Source organism: Musca domestica, unplaced genomic scaffold (assembly GCF_030504385.1).
Source record: "Musca domestica strain aabys unplaced genomic scaffold, Musca_domestica.polishedcontigs.V.1.1 12, whole genome shotgun sequence".
Classification (NCBI taxonomy): Eukaryota; Metazoa; Arthropoda; class Insecta; order Diptera; family Muscidae; genus Musca; species Musca domestica.
In genome coordinates, this window is record NW_026712155.1 from 14,438,188 (window position 1) to 14,458,196 (window position 20,009).

At 35.9% G+C, this 20,009-nt stretch overlaps 2 protein-coding genes and 1 long non-coding RNA gene across 3 annotated transcripts in view; 2 read left to right on the top strand and 1 right to left on the bottom strand.

The window, feature by feature from the left end:
* The first annotated feature begins 304 nt into the window (after positions 1 to 304).
* LOC101895626 (THO complex subunit 4) lies at positions 305 to 4,009 on the top strand. Its single transcript, XM_005189774.4, has 4 exons — positions 305 to 677; positions 1,753 to 1,951; positions 3,146 to 3,355; positions 3,428 to 4,009. The coding sequence occupies exons 1-4, from the start codon at positions 441 to 443 to the stop codon at positions 3,568 to 3,570; spliced, it is 789 nt and encodes a 262-aa protein (XP_005189831.1). The 5' UTR covers positions 305 to 440; the 3' UTR covers positions 3,571 to 4,009.
* Positions 4,010 to 9,488: 5,479 nt separating this feature from the next.
* Positions 9,489 to 10,285, bottom strand: LOC109613868 (uncharacterized). Its single transcript, XR_002195235.2, has 3 exons — positions 9,974 to 10,285; positions 9,708 to 9,902; positions 9,489 to 9,638 (listed from the first exon to the last, which is right to left on the bottom strand). It is a non-coding gene; the product is annotated as an uncharacterized LOC109613868 (long non-coding RNA).
* Positions 10,286 to 13,202: 2,917 nt separating this feature from the next.
* LOC101898215 (periostin) overlaps positions 13,203 to 20,009 on the top strand; it is a 28,494-nt gene continuing 21,687 nt past the window's right edge. The window contains exons 1-2 of the mRNA XM_059118275.1: positions 13,203 to 13,402; positions 13,541 to 13,694. Coding sequence (XP_058974258.1) covers positions 13,618 to 13,694 — 77 coding nt within the window. The 5' untranslated portion in view covers positions 13,203 to 13,402; positions 13,541 to 13,617. The remainder of the gene's footprint in view (positions 13,403 to 13,540; positions 13,695 to 20,009) is intronic.

Below are 20,009 nucleotides of genomic sequence, written 5' to 3' on the forward strand. Positions count from 1 at the left end.
ATGCATATACCTGCATTCTTCTACCATGCATGTACGGTAATAAATGAGATATGTCAGAGATTGAAATTATGACAATACATTGAAATATTAAAGTGATCAACTTATTTTTTTAATAAATGAAACGTATTTAAGACATGCATTTGGTAAAAATTATTATTCCAGTGTTTCTCATTGACTTATTGCCAAGTATGATTGTTTTTCACATGTCACCCGGTCGCATTCTATCAAAGTAACCGATAACAATCGATAAGAGTAATCGGTCGGTGATGATGCTATCAATTCAAATTGAATGCTAACCAAGCGTGTTTTTTCATTTATTTCCGAACATTTGCGAGTGAAATCACCAGCTACGTTTTTTGTCCGCGTAAAAATAGACGGGTTTTTTAATAATTATTTTTCACACAATTCAGTACAGTTACGCAAGAAAACAATAATACAAGATGGTGGATAAAATTGAAATGAGTTTGGATGATATTATCAAATCCAATCGTGGACAAAATAAAAAAGTTGGTGGAAATCGCGGTGGTGCAGCAGCAAATAGACGCGGTGGCGGTGCAAATCAGGGAGCACGTCGTGGTGCTGGCCGTCGTGCACCAATTTCACCACGTAAACCTGGCGGTGGCGGTGTAATTAAAGGTCGCGGAGCTGGAGGAATTCAAAAAGCCAAATTCTCAAGGGTAAAGCTATGATGAAATTGAAATTCTTCATTAAAACCAAATACCAAAATCACAATGAAAGAGTTAACAAAATGGCTCACACCTGGCTTGATGACATAGAAAAAACCCCATTGTCAAACGTTTTGAGGAGCGTGCTCTAAGAGAGGCAAACAAGAGGAAGCAATCGCCAACAACTGCGGCAGATGATATTTGCATTGAATTCAAGCAATTTTTAACATTTTTATCCCCAAACAAATCAAACAACGGTATTCATTCTAACGAAGAACATTTCCTTTGCAAAACTATAAAGAAAATGGCCTCATAACGGGATCGTAAAATGCAAAGGAAATAAACGTAAAGAAGATGCCAAAATAATACATATAGAGAGCGAGAAAAAAGAGCGAATGAGCGGAGAGAATTACAACGGAATGATGTGGCAACACCGTATTGTGCGTGATAAATCAAATGACGGCAAATGGCATCAATGGTTGTTGCTGTTGTTTGTTCTCTGCAACGTTTCTCCCACTTATTCGACTTGTTTGCATTTTGCAATTAAATCTACGCTAGACCAGAGGTTATCTTCAGAATCAACCACAACAATAACAACTGCAACTGCTACATCATTATTTGTAATGTGTATTTACCAAACAAAAAAATCTGTTCTTGTGTTACTCTACTACCTATTTACAAACATTTCCCCACAAAAATTTTGCAATCTAAATATTTTCTTTTTGAAAACATATACTCCCCCGACCCCTAATGTTGGGGGAGTTGGTTCTCTAGAATTTAGCTACGTTTTATTTAGCAAAAGTATCCATCCAAGCAGAAAACGATCCATCCGACCGGCTTTCACATTTTAAAACATTTCTCCTGTGTTAATCCGATCTGCAAGCGCTGCATTCTTCCCCCGTTTTGTCAACTCCAAAAAGTTTAGTTTATCGTACACAAAATCAAAAAAAAAAAAGCCCAGGCTTTCTTCTCAAAAAAACAAAACAAACAAAATCCTTTAGTACAATAACAAAGCAATCAATCAAACAAACAAAACACAAAAGTCGAACTTCTGTTGCAACTTGTACCTACTCCTACTTCACTCTAGGGCGATGTAAACAGCGCTTGGAAACATGACATGTACGATGGACCTAAACGTGGTATTTTGAAATCAACGGACTCGGCAAAGCTGTTAGTATCAAATTTGGATTATGGCGTATCGGATTCGGACATCAAGGAGTTATTTACCGAATTTGGGCCGGTGAAGAAGGCCGCCGTGCATTATGATCGTTCGGGCAGATCACTGGGTAAGTGGAAATTGTAATAAAGATTTGGAAGATTTTTTTTAGGAAAAGCCATTAGTTTTCCAGGAATGCCATCAGTGTTCAGTTGGAAAAATAATTTTCAATTTTCTTTCCTGAAGAAGGAAGTTTCATCTCCGATCAGCAAGAAGTGAACTTTTCTTTAGGAAAAGTCTTCTCCGATGAACTTTTCTTCAGGAAAAGTCATCTCCCATGAACTTTTCTTTAGGAAAAATCATCTCCGGTGAACTTTTCTTTAAGAAAAATCATCTCCGATGAACTTTTCTTTAGGAACAGTCATATCCGATAAACTTTTCTTTAGGAAAGATCATCTCCGATGGACTTTTCTTTAGGAAAAGTCATCTCCGATGAACTCTTCTTTAGAAAAAGTCATATCCGATGAACTTTTCTTTAGGAAAAGTCATCTTCCATGCACTTTTCTTTAGGAAAAGTCATCTTCGATGAACTTTTCTTTAGGAAAAGTCATCTCCGATGAACTTTTCTTTAGGAAAAGTCATCTCCGATGAACTTTTCTTTAGGAAAAGTCATCTCCGATGAACTTTTCTTTAGGAAAAGTCATCTCCGATGAAATTTGCTTTAGCAAAAGTCATCTCCGATGAAATTTGCTTTAGGAAAAGTCATCTCCGATGAACTTTTCTTTAGGACAAGTCATCTCCGATGAACTTTTCTTTAGGACAAGTCATCTCCGATGACATTTTCTATAGGAAAAATTATCTCCGATGAAAATTTCTATCGTAAAAGTCATCTCCTATGAACTTTTCTTTGGGAAAAGTCATATCCGATGGACTTTTCTTTAGGAAAAGTCATATCCGATGAAATTTTCTTTAGGAAAAGTTATCTTCGATGAAAATGTCTTTAGGAAGTCATCTCTGACGAACTTTTCTACAGGAAAAATCATCTCCTATGAACTTTTCTGTAGCAAAAGTAATCTCCGATGACATTTTCTAGAATAAAAGTCATCTCCGATGACCTTTTCTTTGAAAAAAAAAAAATCATCCCTGATGAATAATCTCCGATGAACTTTCCTGTAGGAAAAAATCATCTCTGATGAAATTCTATTGGAAATGTTATCTTCGAGGATTTTTTCGATGGAAAATGTAATCTCCAACGAACTTAGATATATTTTTTTCTGATTCCATGACCTATTTCAAACTAATATTCGTTTTTTTTTCATTACAGGCACCGCTGATGTTGTCTATGAAAGGCGCGCCGATGCTTTGAAAGCCATAAAACAGTACAATGGTGTGCCTTTGGATGGCAGACCAATGAGTATACAATTTCTGACTGATGCCTCAGCCGTCACTGCAACCAGAGCACCTGTGCGCAACAATGCTGGTCCCAGTCCCAACCGAAGAAGACAACCCGTTGGTGGAAATAGAAGAGGAGGTGGTAAGTTAATTTGAAAACCTTTTTATCACACATCCCTTACTCACCAATTCTTGTTCTTGTTTCACATTTTAGCCGCTGGTGGTGGTGGGCCACGTCGTGGAGGTCCTGCTAATCGTAAGGCCGGAGGAAATCCCCGTGCTGCCAATAAAACAACACCCACAGCTGAAGAGCTTGATGCCGAATTGGATGCCTATGTCAACGATATGAAAATATAGATTAAGAATTATTTAGTCATTTTATTTGGTATTTCTAAACGTTTCTAAATATGTATAAGGCAGCAGGTATCATCATCACCATTGAAACATCTCAACAATCTATGTACAGATATATATCAAATAATAAGAAAAGAATGGCGTCGACACGGATATAAGAAGACACCACAATTACCTACCTAAACCATGCGATGATCCTGGAAGACAATTATGAACGGGCCACCTCACTTATCAATCAACAATCTATCACTCACTCACTTCTCCTCCTCCTTCCTCTTCTACTTACAAAACAAAATAGTAGTCCACTATGTTTTAGTCTTAATTTACTACTTCCCCCATTTGTATTTGAATAATTACAAAATAATCTTAATCTTATCAAATGCAATCCCTTTTTTTATTATTCTGCATCCATATTATCATATTTAAGTTTAACCATAACAAACCAACAAACAAACTCTTGACTTTCAAACAAACAAACAAACAAAAGAAATATATTTATAAAAAAAAGCATTTAAACACATTGGCTAATTTGCGATAAATTAGTAGAGTATTGATGATTTTTTCGAACAAAATACAAACTAAGTTTTATGAACTGATTTAGCCAAAAAAAAGGAAAAAGTAAAACACGTTTGTTGCTAAATAAAAGGAAATAATAAATAAAGTAATTTAAGTAAATTAGAAAAAAATAAATAAATTTCTTTGGTTTTTCTGAAAACAACGGGGGGAGTTCAATCTTAAGGTATTTGTATTGGTCCAAATAAATAGCATTGCTTTGGAGTGAAAACTTCTAAAGTGGCTATATGAAGTTGTTATATTGTCCGTACGGTCCAGAGCCCATTATATACAGCGTGAGATAAAAAACAGCAACAATATATAATTTTTACATTTTTTTTTAAAAATTTTTTTGAATGAAAGCAAAAAATATCGGAAATAACATCAAATTTTAGAATAAGTTTAGATTTGTTCGAATTGGTCACCTTTGACACGAATTATGGCCTTCAAACGGCCAATGAAACGTCACACGCTGCCCGAATGTTGCTATGCGTTATTTTGGACCATTCACGGCGAAGCGCTTGCTTGAGTTGATCGACACTTTGGTATTTTCTAGTGGCAAACTTGCTTTTCAAAATACTCCAGATACAATAGTCCAACGGATTGGTATCCGGAGATTTTGGTGGCCATTGTGCGCTGGAAATGAAGCGATGAACCTCATTTTGTAACCATTCTTGGTTGGCGCGTGCTGAGTCCTGTTTGAATGTCCAGTGTCTGCGACCAAAATGTTTGCGTGCCCAATGCTTTAATACACTCTACAGGATATTTGCGCGATAATATTCGGCATTTATTCTGATGCCACGAGCGGAGAGCGACCATCGGCTGTTGTTGCGGTCCACACCATCTCCATGGCCGGAGCTTGATTTCTGTTGGCCAACCGTTTTCTCATCGGAAATGGAGAAAACCAAATTCGGCAGTTTGCCATCACCACTTTCGGCCAAGCGAAGCAACTCTTTAGCTTTTTTGAGTCTAATTTCTTTCTGTTGCGGTGTAAGTTCTTGCACTTTTGGATTTTCAATGGCTTTACCCCGAGCTCATTTTTTAATATTTGCCGAATGAAATATTGCGATATGTTCAGCTCATGAGCCATTTTTTTGGCCACTGTGTCGGGGGTTTCGATCAAGTCGCTTCTTTACTTTTCGAACCATTTCTGCTGATGTTGCTGTTTTTTCCATCCACTTCCGCCCTTGACATCGGGCTACGCTACCAGTATCCCGGTATCGAGCGATGGTACGAGACACAAAAGATTTATTCACATTTAAATGCTGGAGTGCTTTACCGATAGTCACTTGTGGTTTTCCAGCCAAATATAAAGAAATCATACTATCACGCTTGAATTCCATCACGAATAACTTTTTTTCTGGAAAATTTTCACCAAAATGCTTTTGTACGCTTGTAAACGATATAATGAGCTGTCACTGGAATAATTTTAACAGTTGTCGGACGAGTGGCTTAGAAATGACAGCAGTCTGAATTTGGTTGCAGTTTTTTTTCATCTCACTCTGTATATCCCAATGGAAATGGTGTAGAATTTAAATGTAACATAACTGTTACAATGACCCCAATCGGGGGTAAGAAACATGTGATTGTCCACCGTGTGATAGATGTGGCAACTATCACAGATGTAAACAATTATCACAGTCCAAATAAACATTATTTCAGTGGAAAATGCTCAAGTGTTAAAAAGTGGAAATAGTGCAGATTTTTCATTAATGGGAAACCAAGATTAAATTGAAATATATAAAGGAGGCGACTGGAGAATATAATCAACAAATCGAAAGGGTAAAATTTATTAATAAAACATTGCATTTTAAATTAATAGTCTCTATTATTGTTGTTAAGTAGAAGCTATTGATTTTATTGGTTCTTATCTCGAATTTTCTTTTCGCTTATGGAGGAGTAACATTTTGTATTTTTCTTTCCGGGAAGAGTTCGATTTTAAATTGCCAATAAAAACAAGGAAAATATTAAAAGTAGGTCTTCCCGACAGATGTATACCCCCAGCCTCGGGTTATGATTATTCAAATTGTTGACCCTTTATGGGGGAGATTCCGAAGCAGTTGGCCTCTTCGTATCTGACCTAAGATTGATATAAGAATTACAATGTGCCAGATTTGAACTGTATCGACTACTTCCTATACTTCATATGAGATATGTGCAAATTTTTGGAAAATGTGGAAATATGCGTGAGGTTCCATACTTCATACTTCGCCTATGCAGATAAAAATATTGGTATGTGCAAAAATTTGAAGAAAATCGAACATTTATTTTCATTTTTATGCGAAATCATAAATTCCGATAAATTACATATTCCTATTAGATCTCCGGTTAAGAGAAATATTTAGATAAAGCAAGTTGTAAAGAATCGGCGACTTGTTTTGCAAGTATGACAGATATAAGTTTTGGAAATTGTGCCCCAATGTGGGTAAGGTACCAGAAGGGGTTCGCAGATATTTATCATCATAACAACAGATATTGTGTTATCAATAATGTTTGTATTCGTGAAATCTGAGTAGAGTTTGATGCTTATTCCGCTTTCTTTGATCGTTTTTGTTATTCAAAACTTTGACCCTTTGTGGGGGAGGTACCAGAAGAAATGGTCCGATCTCTACGATCTTTTTAACAGATCTTGTGTTGATGGAAATATTGGGATGTACCGCGATAGAATGAAATCGGATGTTAATTTCGCGTTTTATGAGCTTCATGGATATTCAAAATTTTGACAATTTGTGGGGGAGGTACCAGAAGGAGTGGACCGATATATACCATCTTCACATCAGACCTTGGGTTAATAAAAATTATCTGATATGTGTAATTTAAAGAGAACCGAATACTTGTTTCGGATTTTATGATCGTTTTTGTTATTCCAAACTTAGACCCTTTGTGGGGGAGGTACCAGAAGCAATGGTTCGATCTTTACCAACTTTATAAGAGATCTTGTGTTGATGGAAATATTGAGATGTGCCAAGTCTGAATGGAATGGGATGTTAATTTCGCGTTTTATGAGCTTAATGAGTATTCGAAATTTCGACCCTTTGTGGGGGAGGCACCAAAAGGAGTCGATCGATATACTCCATCTTCACACCAGACCTTGGGTTAATAAAAATATTCCGATATGTGTAATTTGAAGGGAACCGAAAACTTATTTCGGATTTCATGATCGTTTTTGTTATTCTAAACTTTGACCCTTTGTGGGGGAGGTACCAGAAGCAATCCGATCCGAATCCGATCTCTGTCATCTTTCAAACAGATCCTGTGTTGATGGAAATATTGAGATGTGCCAAGTCTGAATGTAATCGGATGATAATTTCGCGTTGTATGAGCTTCATGAATATTCGAAATTTCGATCCTTTGTGGGGGAGGCACCAGAAGGAGTGGACCGATATACACCATCTTTACACCAGATCTTGGGTTGATAAAAATATTGTGATGTGTGTAATTTGAAGACAATCGGATACTTACATTACATTTTATAAAAGTTATAAAGTGGAGTGGACTGATTTGTTTATTTTAGCACCTTACCTAGCCATGATGAAAATATTAGGATTTTTCAAAGTTGGAGCAAAATCGGATAATACTTTCTCTTTCTGTGCAGTAAATTAATTTCTTTGAAAATGTGAACATTTTGTGTGGGAGTTACCAGAACAGAAGGAGAGAACCGACATTGCCCATCTCCGAATTAGATCTAAGTTTAATAATGTACTACTCCCTTCGAGAGTTATCATGCGCACAAGCCAGGCAGACAGACAGACAGATGGACGGACATTGCTAGATTGACTCCAAATGTCCTAAAACGGATTTGGTCCCAAGAGACTTAGGATCTAAAACCGTAATTTCGATGAGACACCTTTTGGCCGTATCAAATAATATATAAATGATATATAAAATAATTTGTATTGTTTCTAGGATGGTTGGTATTGAAAATGAAATATATCGGTCCAAGTTTTGGTATAGCCCCTATATAACGTCACCTCTCAATATTCGGTATTTTGATGATTTTTGTCACATTTTTTCAGGAATATTGGTATTTGTAGGTCATAATGGGTTCTAGCTTCGGTGGCGAAACATTGAATGTCTAGGTCCACGATTTTGAATAGGCCCCCTTTAACGAATACCACCTGATATTCGGCATTTTGATGATTTTTGCCACATTTTTTTTTTCACGGATTTGCCTAAAAATTGGTATTTTTAGTTCGTAATGGGTTCTAGCTTCGGTGGCAGAGCATTGAATAATTAGGTCCACTTTTTCCTATAGCGCCCATATAACGATACCCGCCGATATTCGGGGTTTTGATGATTTTTGCCACATTTTTCCACGGATTTGTCTAAAATTTGGTATTTGTAGTTCGTAATGGGTTCTAGCTTCGGTGGCGAAACATTGTATGTATCGGTCCAAGTTTTTGTATAGCCACCATATAACGATATCTCCCGATATTCGATTATTTTTGCCATATTTTTTTCCACGGATTTGCCTAGAAATTGGTAGTTTTAGTTCGTAATGGGTTCTAGCTTCGGTGGCGAAACATTGTATATATCGATGGGTCCACGTTATGGTATAGCCCCATATAACGGTATCTCCCGATATTTGGTGTTTTTATGATTTTTGCCACATTTTTCCACGGATTTATCTATAAATTGGCATTTGTAGGTAATAATGGGTTCTAGCTACGGTGGCGAAACATTGTATGTATCGGTCCAAGTTTTGGTATAGCCCCCATATAACGATACCTCCCGTTATTCGGTATTTTGATGATTTTTGCCACATTTTTTTATGGATTTGTCTTAAAATTGGTATTTGTATGTCATAATGGGTTCTAGCTTCGGTGGCAGAACATTGAATAATTAGGTCCACTTTTTCCTATAGCGCCCAATTGACAATCCTTGTTACGAAATTATTTAAAATTTGCAATTTAAGAAGATTTTGGTCGATGACAATTCTCAAAATTGTATAAAACTGTCTATTGAGGTTCCCGTTGTGATATGGCCCACTCATAAATTATTTACTCTTTTCCATGGAAATGGTAAACGTTGATTGTTTTTCTTTGGCTGCAATGTGTTTTTTCCAGAATTATAGACTGTTGACAATATTCTATAGGCCGGCCCGTCAGCGATAAGCGGGTGTTCTTTTTGTTTTAACAAGTACAAACATGTCTTGTGTATGTTTATAAACAATGAATACATTCATTGTCGAATAAGTGTGGTCTTTCTTCGAGAAATTTGCGATAACCTAGGTGGCGAGGAGGCTGTTTAAAGGAATGCATTTTTTCACAAGAACAGATAGGCAAGATTGTTGTTGTCACTTGAGATGATGGACGGCTGACTTATCGCCCTGACTTGGGTACCTTATGACAATTGTCACAGACCAGGAATGATGATGCTGATGATGAGTAACGGTAGTATTAAATTTAATTGTGCAAAACATTTGTTGAATATTTCCCAGAAATTGCAAGAAGCCTTCCTTTTAAATAATTAAAACAAATTTTCTGTTTTTTTTTTTTTTTGCAAACGTCATATGAAATCTGAAAAGAACAGATTGAAAGTTCTTGATAGATCGACAAATATAAATGGGAACATACATACATACATACCTGCTTACTTCTTGTTATTCCAACACATTGACTCACTGGAGAAACGAAAACTACTCTGAGGCTATGTCGATTTGGATGCGTATGCAAAAAACACGTAATCCAATTAAGGTTCACCGCCTTAAATGATTTTGAAGTGCATCCATTGATGTTGTTTCTTGGCTCGAGAATGATCGCCGTAGAGAAAGAGTTAAGCAGCTAAAAAAAAACAAACCAAACAAAACAAAACTTACATTTGTATTATAAGTGCAACATATGTATATGTATACTTTCACTTCTCTTTCTCTGCTGACTTTTCTCTCTTCATCCGTTGTGTTGGTGTATTGGTGCATTTGCGCAGATTATTTTTTCCCATTCAAAAGCAGAAACAAAAAAACATGTTTGTAATAAAAAACAATCTAAGCATTCAAATGTAGAACTATTTTTTTTGCATTATTTTGAAATGTTTTATTGTTTTTTTTTTCTGTTTCTATAAAAACAACTAATTGAATTGTTATTTCAATTGTGGACATGCCGCCGCTCTCTCAGTGAGATCATAGACGCCATAATGTCTTCATTTTTGTATCTGATATCAAATAATGTTTCAAACACGATTAACTCTTTGAGGGAGAGATTGGACGGAAAAATACCGACCATAAAAATAAATAAAAATAAATATATTTAGATTAGTATAATTTTTCCAACATTTAACAATATATTTTAAGAACAATGAAATTCTAAAAAAAAACAGTTTAAAAAATTAAAAAAGGTTTGAAGAATAAAAAAATGGTTTAAAAAAAAAGAAGAAAAAACCTAATATCCTAACTCTATCCTTAAAATATAGGGTTCTCTCTGTATATAGTCAACTTCTACAAAAGGGCTTAACAAAAATTGGCCTACGAACCGGAAACTACTTTGGGATTTTGATCTACAAACCGATTTGATAGTATCCACTTGGAATTTTCCTCAGTAATTAAGACATTAGGGGCCAAACGTAAAATTTATAGCATTTTCTGACAGGACGACTACTTTTGTGCCACCTTATACTTAAAATCAATGGTCTCCAAGGAATCTTAAGCCGAAAATTTCAAAAAAAAAAAAAAAAAAAAAATGGAAGGGGAAAAGGAAATTTGCCCCCGTCTATTTAGATTACTTTGCAGTGTAAAATATCAAACTCTTTTTGTTGACATTCGTCACTGGTATCGATATCTACATAGCAGAGGTCCATGTCTCTCAAGGTTAGGTTTCTGCTACAGAATCCCAGGGCTGACTGCAAAAGATTTTTTCAAGCTCAATTTTTTCGACTTTTACTTTAACACGGTATGTTCGAATAATTTGAAGTTAGAATCAAAATTTGTATCGACGGGATCGTCCTTAATGTGATTTCCTCGATGCATTTAAAGTCAGGAGTATATTTTACTCCTTTTGAAGCTTCCTAGAGAGTAAGGGGATTTTTCAGGTAATCCTTAAGAGCACTCTGCCTTATTGCTTCTTGGATTCATTCTTTGTTTACGTTTTTGTTCCAGTGATAGATAGGGTGCGATATGGGACCATAATTTTAACTATGAAAGCCGCTGATGTTTTTGTTTGTAACATTGGGAAGTAAGCAAGATAGACCCATAGTTACTTTTGAGGATCTTCATAGAATCACTTTCTGAGTCGATTTATATTTTGTGAACAAAATGCAGGTCGCATTTTTTATCCGATTGAGATGAAATTTTCCGAACAATATTTGTTTGGCACAAGGACGAACCCTGTTGAAATTGGCGATAATCGGATCAGATTTGGATATAGCTCCCATATATATCTTTATCCGATTTCAGGTTAATTGTGCACCAAATGGCCAATATAAGCCCAAATGACCTGAATTTTGGCACATCTAACCGAATTAAGTCTAGAAGCAAGTACATAAAATTTGGTGAAAATCGGTTCAGATATAGCTATAGCTCCCATATATATGTTTCATTCGATTTGATATTTAAGTCATTCATATTCGTAATTTACGTTCGACAACAATGATATTTGGTACCAGATATCAGATACAGCCCAAAAATACCTCTCCCAAATTTTATCAAGATCGGTTCATATTTGGATAAAGCTCCTGTATATATCTTCAACCGATTTCGGGTTAATTGTACTCCAAATGGCCAATATCAGTCCGAAAGTTTTGAATTTTGGTACATCCGACCGAATTCAGTCTAGAAGCAAGTCTATCGAATTCGAAGAAATTCGGTTCATATATAGCTATAGCTATAACTCCCATATATATGTTTCATCCGATTTAGTGTTTAAGTCTCCCACATTCGTAATATGCATTCGACAACAATGATATTTGGTACCAGATATCTTTTAGGAGCTCTGAAATACCTTTGCCAAATTTTAACGAGATCGGCTAAGATTTGGATGTAGCTCCCACATATATCCTTAATCCGACTTCAGGTTTATTGTGCAAATTATGACTAACATCAGCCCAAATGGAGTGAATTTCGAAACTATAACTGCTCTAAAGTCAAATGTTTAGAGGTGGTATGACCTCCTTCAGATAAATTCTTTTGTTACGGAACCTCTACTTAATATGCAAAGTCCTATAGGGTATCATATAGTCGGCCCCATCCGACTTTTGACTTTTCCTTAGTGGTTTCTTATTTCTAGTTTATTAACTCATAGCCCTGTAAGGGATTTGACAACTCCCTCTCAAACTATAAATCAGAAGTATTATTGGCCTGATTCACACTTGGCAGGTTTGCAGGAGAGAGGTGTATGCTCCCATTCCCAAAAAGATTTAAAAACTAAAGATGAGAGTACATAAGCTGCTTGCCATTATGGCTAGGCATATTTATGTAAAATTATAAGGGGAAACGACGGTAGGATTCGATTGCGGCTCTAAGATGTGTCACAAAATATGCAATGTGAAGACTTCAAGCTGCTTATGTACCTACACCTTACAATTTCCTAATATCAATTGGTTCTTTTTTATTCCTCGTACATACGTTTACTCAGCCATACATACATTAGAGTGACGTGGCTTATAGATTCCGTCATTGTCTTATTGGTATTAGGAGTTCTTAGGAAGATTCCATTAATTTTGGAAAATTGTTTGAAAAACAAAAGAACCATTGAAAAACTCTCAAAATTTATTTTGTCTATTTCTTAATCCCCTTTCCTATCCCTTAAACCATCACGATTACCTGTTGCTTTCAACTACCTAACTTGACATTTTTCGCTCTCTGTTTTAGTCACCCAAGGAAATTCTCTTTGGGTTGACAGTGGGTTAAAAACGTCATTTGTTTATGATGGGGGACTCCACCAAAATGAGATACAAATATCAACCAAAAAAAAAAAAAAAACAAAACAAAACCATAAACAAAAACATTAAAGACCAACAACGTGTAGCTGTGAAATAGATAGATAATATTAAATGTATATATGTATGTATATATATCTACATGTGTTGGTTTGGCCGACTGAGCCTCATCGCACATTATAAATACCGGCTCAATTCAGGTTCTTGCTTCAGTCATATTTCAACTGTGCTGTGAACAAGAAGCGATACAAAAAAACACAACTCTTCAATTGTCAATTAAACTCTCTTTCTCTCTGTGCACGCACGGACAACGGAGTGCTCTCTGCAAGGAAACGGGAAAAACAAAACTCTTGAACAAAGTGCAAAGTGATCATAGATTTTTCTTTTTTTTTTACATTGAGTGTTGAAATACAAAGTGAGTTGTCAACCAAAGGAGCAAAGAGAAAATTCCAAAAAAAAAAAAACTAATTTATTTGCTAAATTATTCAGTTTATCACCCAAAAAAAGAAAAAGAAACTCATATAAAATTATCTTCTTTTCTCTTCAACTGCAGTTTGAAACGGAAGTACCAGAACTTTCGGTTAATTTGAAAGTCATTTCAAAACAAGAAAGCAAGCATTCATAGGGAAAATGAAGCGCTTTACTTTAAGTTTTGTCTTATCGGCATTGCTGGTTGCCAGCAATGTTAGTGGCCAATATTTTGGAAGGTAAGTTCCAATTATGATTTTTGCCTTTTCCTTAACAATGTCATAATACAACTAATTATTTAATTATATGTCATCATTGTATGTCTGCTTTGGAAAGAAACACTTTGCTTGGTAGTCACCAAATTATACCAAACCACTGAGTGACTGACTACTCACCGCCCCTATCCACACCACACATAAATTTAGCAGCACATTAGAAAAAAATTGTACTGCCATATGAATAGAGCTTTTTTTTATAAAAACATGTTACTATAATTATTACAATACTAATCAATTTCGCAAATGGCAAATAGTCCAAAGTAAACGAGTCGCAAGATTTGTGCCAATTATTTTCATTGATTTCTTGTAAACGTTTCTTAACCCATTAAATGGCTTTTACTTTGGCTTTGGAATTGGTTAGCAAGACAAATGCATGCTGAAAAAAATGTGGATGGAGAATCAGCTTACGATCAAAATTGTAATTAATATGTATGCCTAGAGATTTCTAAATTTCAGCTAGTGGAAAATATGGATTAAAAAGGTTAATTTTACTGTCTATAAAAGCCAGAAGAAGAATAACCGATCTTTTATGTCTATAAAAAAACAAAAAGCTATTTTGCACACCTAGAGATCCCTATATTTCAAATACCATGTCATGACACCACTAAAGCGGTAATTTTATTTGCCATATGTGTTAAGGTAACACTTTTAAAGGTGAGAATATATAACACGCTTTCTTGAATAGCTTAAGTCATCGGCTGGCTTCTTCGTAGAGGACCAAAAGAGTTTTAGGTTGACTTCAGGTTCAATTTTGGCCTTACGTTTCATTGTTCTTTTCTGAAGAAGCCAGCTGATGACTTAAAGAAGAGAACACATAAAGGTGAGAATATATAAAGCGCTTTTTGGTTGGAATAAAGGAATTTCAGGTTGACTTCAGGTTCAATTTTGGCCTTATGCTTCTTTGTTCTTCTCCGAAGAAGCCAGTTGATGACTTAAAGATGAGAACACATAAAGGTGGGAATGCATAATGCGCTTATTTGGCTGGCTTAAGTCATCGACTGGCTTCTTCGTAGAGACCCAAAGGAGTTTTAGGCTTCTTAGTTCGTTTGATTTTGGCCCTAGGCTCCTTTGTTCATTTCCGAAGAAGCCAGCCGTTGACTTAAGACAGTTAAATAAGCGTTTTATGGATTCTCACCTTAATACCCTCTACCATACAATCTATGGCTGGTATATTAGGTTTGTTATTTCGTTTTCAATACCTCAACAAATCAATTTTAGACTCTAAAAAATATCCGCATAAAATTCTGTGTCTATTTAGGGCTGCCTGTCTGTCCGTCTGTGGAAATCACTCTAGCTTCCGAATGAAATGAATGAAGTTTGATAAAAAAAAGTACAACTTTATATTTTAGACCCACAGGATTTTTAGCATTGAAAATGAGACATATACAGGGTGAGATAAAAAAACTGCAACAAAGTCAAACGCCATAATTTTTACATTTTTATACCCTCAGCCATATGGCTAGAGAGGGTATATATCGTTTGATACGGCCAAAATGTGTCTCATCGAAACAACGCTTTAGCCTCTAGGTCTCTCAAGACCAAATCCGTTTCAGGACATTTGGAGGCGATGCCCGTCCGGCCACCCGTCTGTCTGTCTGGCTGGTGCGCACGATAATTCTCGATGGGAGTCTCTGATCCAAATTTGGTACATCTTAATATTATTTTCAAACTTAGATCGAGTTCGGAGATGGGCAATGTCGGTCCACTCCTTCTGGGACCCCCACAAAAGGTCGAAATTAAAAAAAGAAATACTTTGCTGCACAGTAAGATAAAGAATAATCCGTTTTTGCTTCAACATTGCAAATCCCAATATTTTTATCAGTGCTAGGTCAGGTGCGAAAATAGAGAAGATCGGTTCACTGCATCAAGTACCTTCCAGGGTCAAAATTTTGAAAAATTACAACGCTTATAAAATGTAATGTAAGAGTCCGATTGTCTTCAAATTTCACACATCCCAATATTTTTATTAGGCCAAGGTCTAGTGTGAAAATGGAACATATCAGATCACTCCTTCTGGTACCTCCCCCACATATGGCCAACGTTTTGAATAACCAAAACGATCATAAAATCCGAAATAAGCATCCGTTTCTCTTTAAATTGCACACACCACAATATTTTTATTAGCCCAAGGTCTGGTGTGAAGATGGGACATATCAGACCATTCCTTTTAGTACCTCCCACACAAAGGGTCAAAATTTCGAATATCCATGGAGCTCATAAAACACGAAATTAACATCCAATTCCATTCAGACTTGGCACATCTCAATACTTTCATAAACACAAGATCTGTTATAAAGATAGTAGAGATCAGAAAATTTTTTCTAGAACCTCCCTCCACAAAGGGTCAACGTTTTGTATAACCAAAACGATCATAAAATTCGAAATAAGCATCCGTCTCTCTTCGAACTGCACACACCACAATATTTTTATTAACCCAAGGTCTGTTGTGAAATTGGGATATATCGGTCCACTACTTGCGGTACTTCCCCCACAAAGGATCAAAATTTTGAATATCCATGAGGCTCATAAAACGCGAAATTAACACCCGATTCCATTTAGACTTGGTAAATCTCAATATTTCGAACAACACAAGAACTGTTATGAAGATGGTAGAGATCGGACCATTTCTTCAGGTTTATTATAACTCTTCGCTATCAAATCTCTCATTTAAAGTGAAGTAAGTAGTCGATATAAAATCCAAATCTGACACGTTTTAATTTTTTTGTCAGACTTATGTCAGATACGAAATAGGAAATATCGCCTCACTTCCTAGGAACCTCTCCTATGAAGGGTCAATAGTTTGAATAATCATAACACAAATAAAAAAAAAACTATTTCAATAACTTGTCGGCAATACCGACTGATTTCATTTAAGTTGTTTTTAAATAAAATAAGGCTTCCCATCTCTGGCCGGTGGTGATTCAGTTTGTTCAAATAGCGATCTATGAGTATCCTCATTATTTGCCATAAATCTTCAGCACATTGCAAATACAATTCAAATAGAAATAAATGTTCAGAATCCATTGCAGTGTGTGATAACACTGCATACGGAATATTATTCTTCCCAACCAAAAAAATAAAAAAAAAATAATAAATTCAAAACCCATCCCAAAACAATGGATTTGTTTCACCCACATATGCATGGACGTGCTTGAAATAACACAGAGAATGCAATGCAATATTTTAGCGGATTAATGTTAAAATTTCTCTGTCAAAAAATGACATTGAAAATTAATGGATAGCAAAAAAGAGCTTAAAAAGAAGAAAAACATTTCTCGCCCAAATTATGAAATGGGTTTTAAGGTGAGATTACAGAGAAAGATTATTTTTTTGGTTTAAGTCCTCTGCTGGCTTTTTCGTAAGCAGCTTGGCATCATAACATGTCATATTATGTGAGATATTACAAAGGAATGTCAGAGCCGCACTCGAATCCTGCCATCGTTTTCCCATTTTAAGGTGATAGAACATAAGGGTGAGAATACCTAAAACGCTTTTTTGAGTGGACGTCCATAATCGAACTAAGTCAACCTAGAACGCCTTTGTTACTCTACGAAGAAACCATCCGATGACTTAAGCCACTCAAAATAGCCATTTATGTACTCTCAATTTAAAAGCTTAGTTCGATTTTGACCCTACGCTCCTTTGTCCTTTTCCGAAGAAGTCAGCCAGACCAATTTAAGGGTGAGAATACATAAAACACTTTTTTCACTGGCTTAAGTCATCCGCTGGCTTCTTCGGAAATAAACAAAGGAGCCTAGGTACAAAATCGAACTAAGTCAACCTAAAACTCCTTTGCTCCTTTGCCAGCCGATGACTTAAACCAGTGAAAGAAGTGTTTTATGTATTCTCACCCTTAAATTGGACTGGCCTTTTCGAAAGGAAACGAAAGGTGTTTTAGGTTGACTTAGGAGGAGAGTACATAAAAGGCTTTTTTTGGTTGGCCTTAGGGCGGAAATACATAAAGCGCATATTTGGCTGGCTTAAGTCATCAATCAGTCAATTGAAGCTAATCGGTCAAAATTTAGATATGGCTCCCATATATATTTCCCTGAATATCGTCCGATTTGCTTTTTATTGTGCACCAAATGGCCAAGATCAGTCAAAATAGTGTAGAATTTTGCACATACGACCTGATTGAGCCTGAAAATAAGTGCGCCAAATTTGATCGAAATCGGTTCAGATATAGCTATAGCTCCCATACATATTGTTCATCCGATTTGTTATTTTTGTCCTCCGCAGCCGTAATATGCACTCTATGACAATGATATTTGGGGAAATGCATCAAATACAGCTCAGAAATACCTTTGCCAAATTTTATCGAGATCGGTTCAGATTTGGTTATAGCTCCCATATATATCTTCGTCCGATTTGCCTTTTATTGTGCATCAAGCGTGTAATATAGGTCCAAATGGAATGGAATTTGGCATTCACGATTGAATTCAGCCTAGAAACAAGTATGCCAAATTTGGTGGAAATCGGTTCAGATATAGCTATAGCTCTCATATATATTGTTCATCCGATTTGTTATTTTTGTCCTCCGCAGCCGTAATATGCACTCTATGACAATGATATTTGGGGAAATGCATCAAATACAGCTCAGAAATACCTTTGCAAATTTTATCGAGATCGGTTCAGATTTGGTTATAGCTCCCATATATATCTTCGTCCGATTTGCCTTTTATTGTGCATCAAGCGTGTAATATTGGTTCAAATGGAATGGAATTTGGCACTCACGAACTAATTGAGTCTAGAAACCAGTATGCCAAATTTGGTGGAAATCGGTTCAGGTATAGCTATAGCTCCCATATATATTGTTCATCCGATTTCTTATTTTTGTCCTCCGCAGCCGTAATATGTATTCTGTGACAACGATATTTGAGGAAATGCATCAAATACAGCTCAGAAATACCGATTTCAAGTTGAATGTGGACCAAATGGATAATACAAGGCCGAATTGAAAAAGCAGAGGAGGATGGATATTCCTTTCATATATTAGATCGCTTGACTTTAAATTATAACTATAATATTAGTTGGTATGATTTAATTCTCACAAATTCGCCATAAAAAATTTTAGTTGTTATGTGAAGTTCTACTAAATATATAAAGTGGTGTAGGGTATCATAAAGTCGACCCCGCCCGACTTTAAGTCTTTCTTTACTGGTTTAAGTTTTCTAGACTTTGTCGCGGTCTTTTTAAACCGTTTTCTATCTCCTTACTGGAAAAAAAGGCCACTAAATCACTGGCAAATCGACAACCCACAATCCACCCTCGTCATCCTATGAGTCACGAGGTTGTTTGTGTGCCGCTCTGTCTTTGTCGTCGCAATTTTATTATTACAATTTTATTTGTTTTTATTATTATTATTATTATTGTTGTTATTCGGTCATTCAGTTGGATTCCGTTGAAATCAATTTTTGTTTGTTTTGTCTTTTGTTATGTTTTGGTAACTGAACGTCGCGCAATCGCACCTTTACATACTAATGACTTTTACAATAACACGAGACAGCCATCGGAAATTATTGAAAAGCAGTACTTCATTGTTTTGGATGATTATTCAAAAAAAAAAAAAAAAAAGATGGTAACAAAGAATTGCCCGGTAAAACCGCAATTTTATTATTGTGTTTGGAAAAAAAGCAAATTGGAAAGGTTTAAAGAGGACTCCGAGGTCGGCAAATCTGATTCATGACAAATATTATGGGTCAATAAATCTGAAATTTGTGGGAATCTCAGGTGGAATTTCAATGCTCACCACTAATATTCCCTCAGAGTTTTACTCAAAATTCATATCTGAAAAGAAGCGAACACTTTCCTCGTTGAGCGCCATCGGTGAGTTATTAGCTTCGAGTTCAAAATGTAAAGATTTTGTTGTCAGAGTAGTAGTAGAGTGGCTACTACTTCAGACATGATGTTTGGGACTTAGTCTACGTTGGGCGCCAACAACGACGGGGGCAGGAACTACGAGGTAAAACGCTTCTAAACCCAGTCATAAAAAAAAACAATTTTAAATAGATTACCAAATTTGCAGCCAAAATATTAGATTCCCTAACTCAAATTTCTCAAAAGTATTAAACTCTTTTCACGTTGGGCGCCATCTGTGATCTATTATCACCATGCATAAGTTTACATTTTTTATACCCTCCACCATTCTATGGAAGGTATATTAGCTTTGTCATTCTGTTTGTAACTCCTCGAAATGTTCAAGATAGACCCTACAAAGTACATATATTCTGGATCAGTGGAAAATTCTAAGACGATTTTGCGATGTCCGCCATTCTG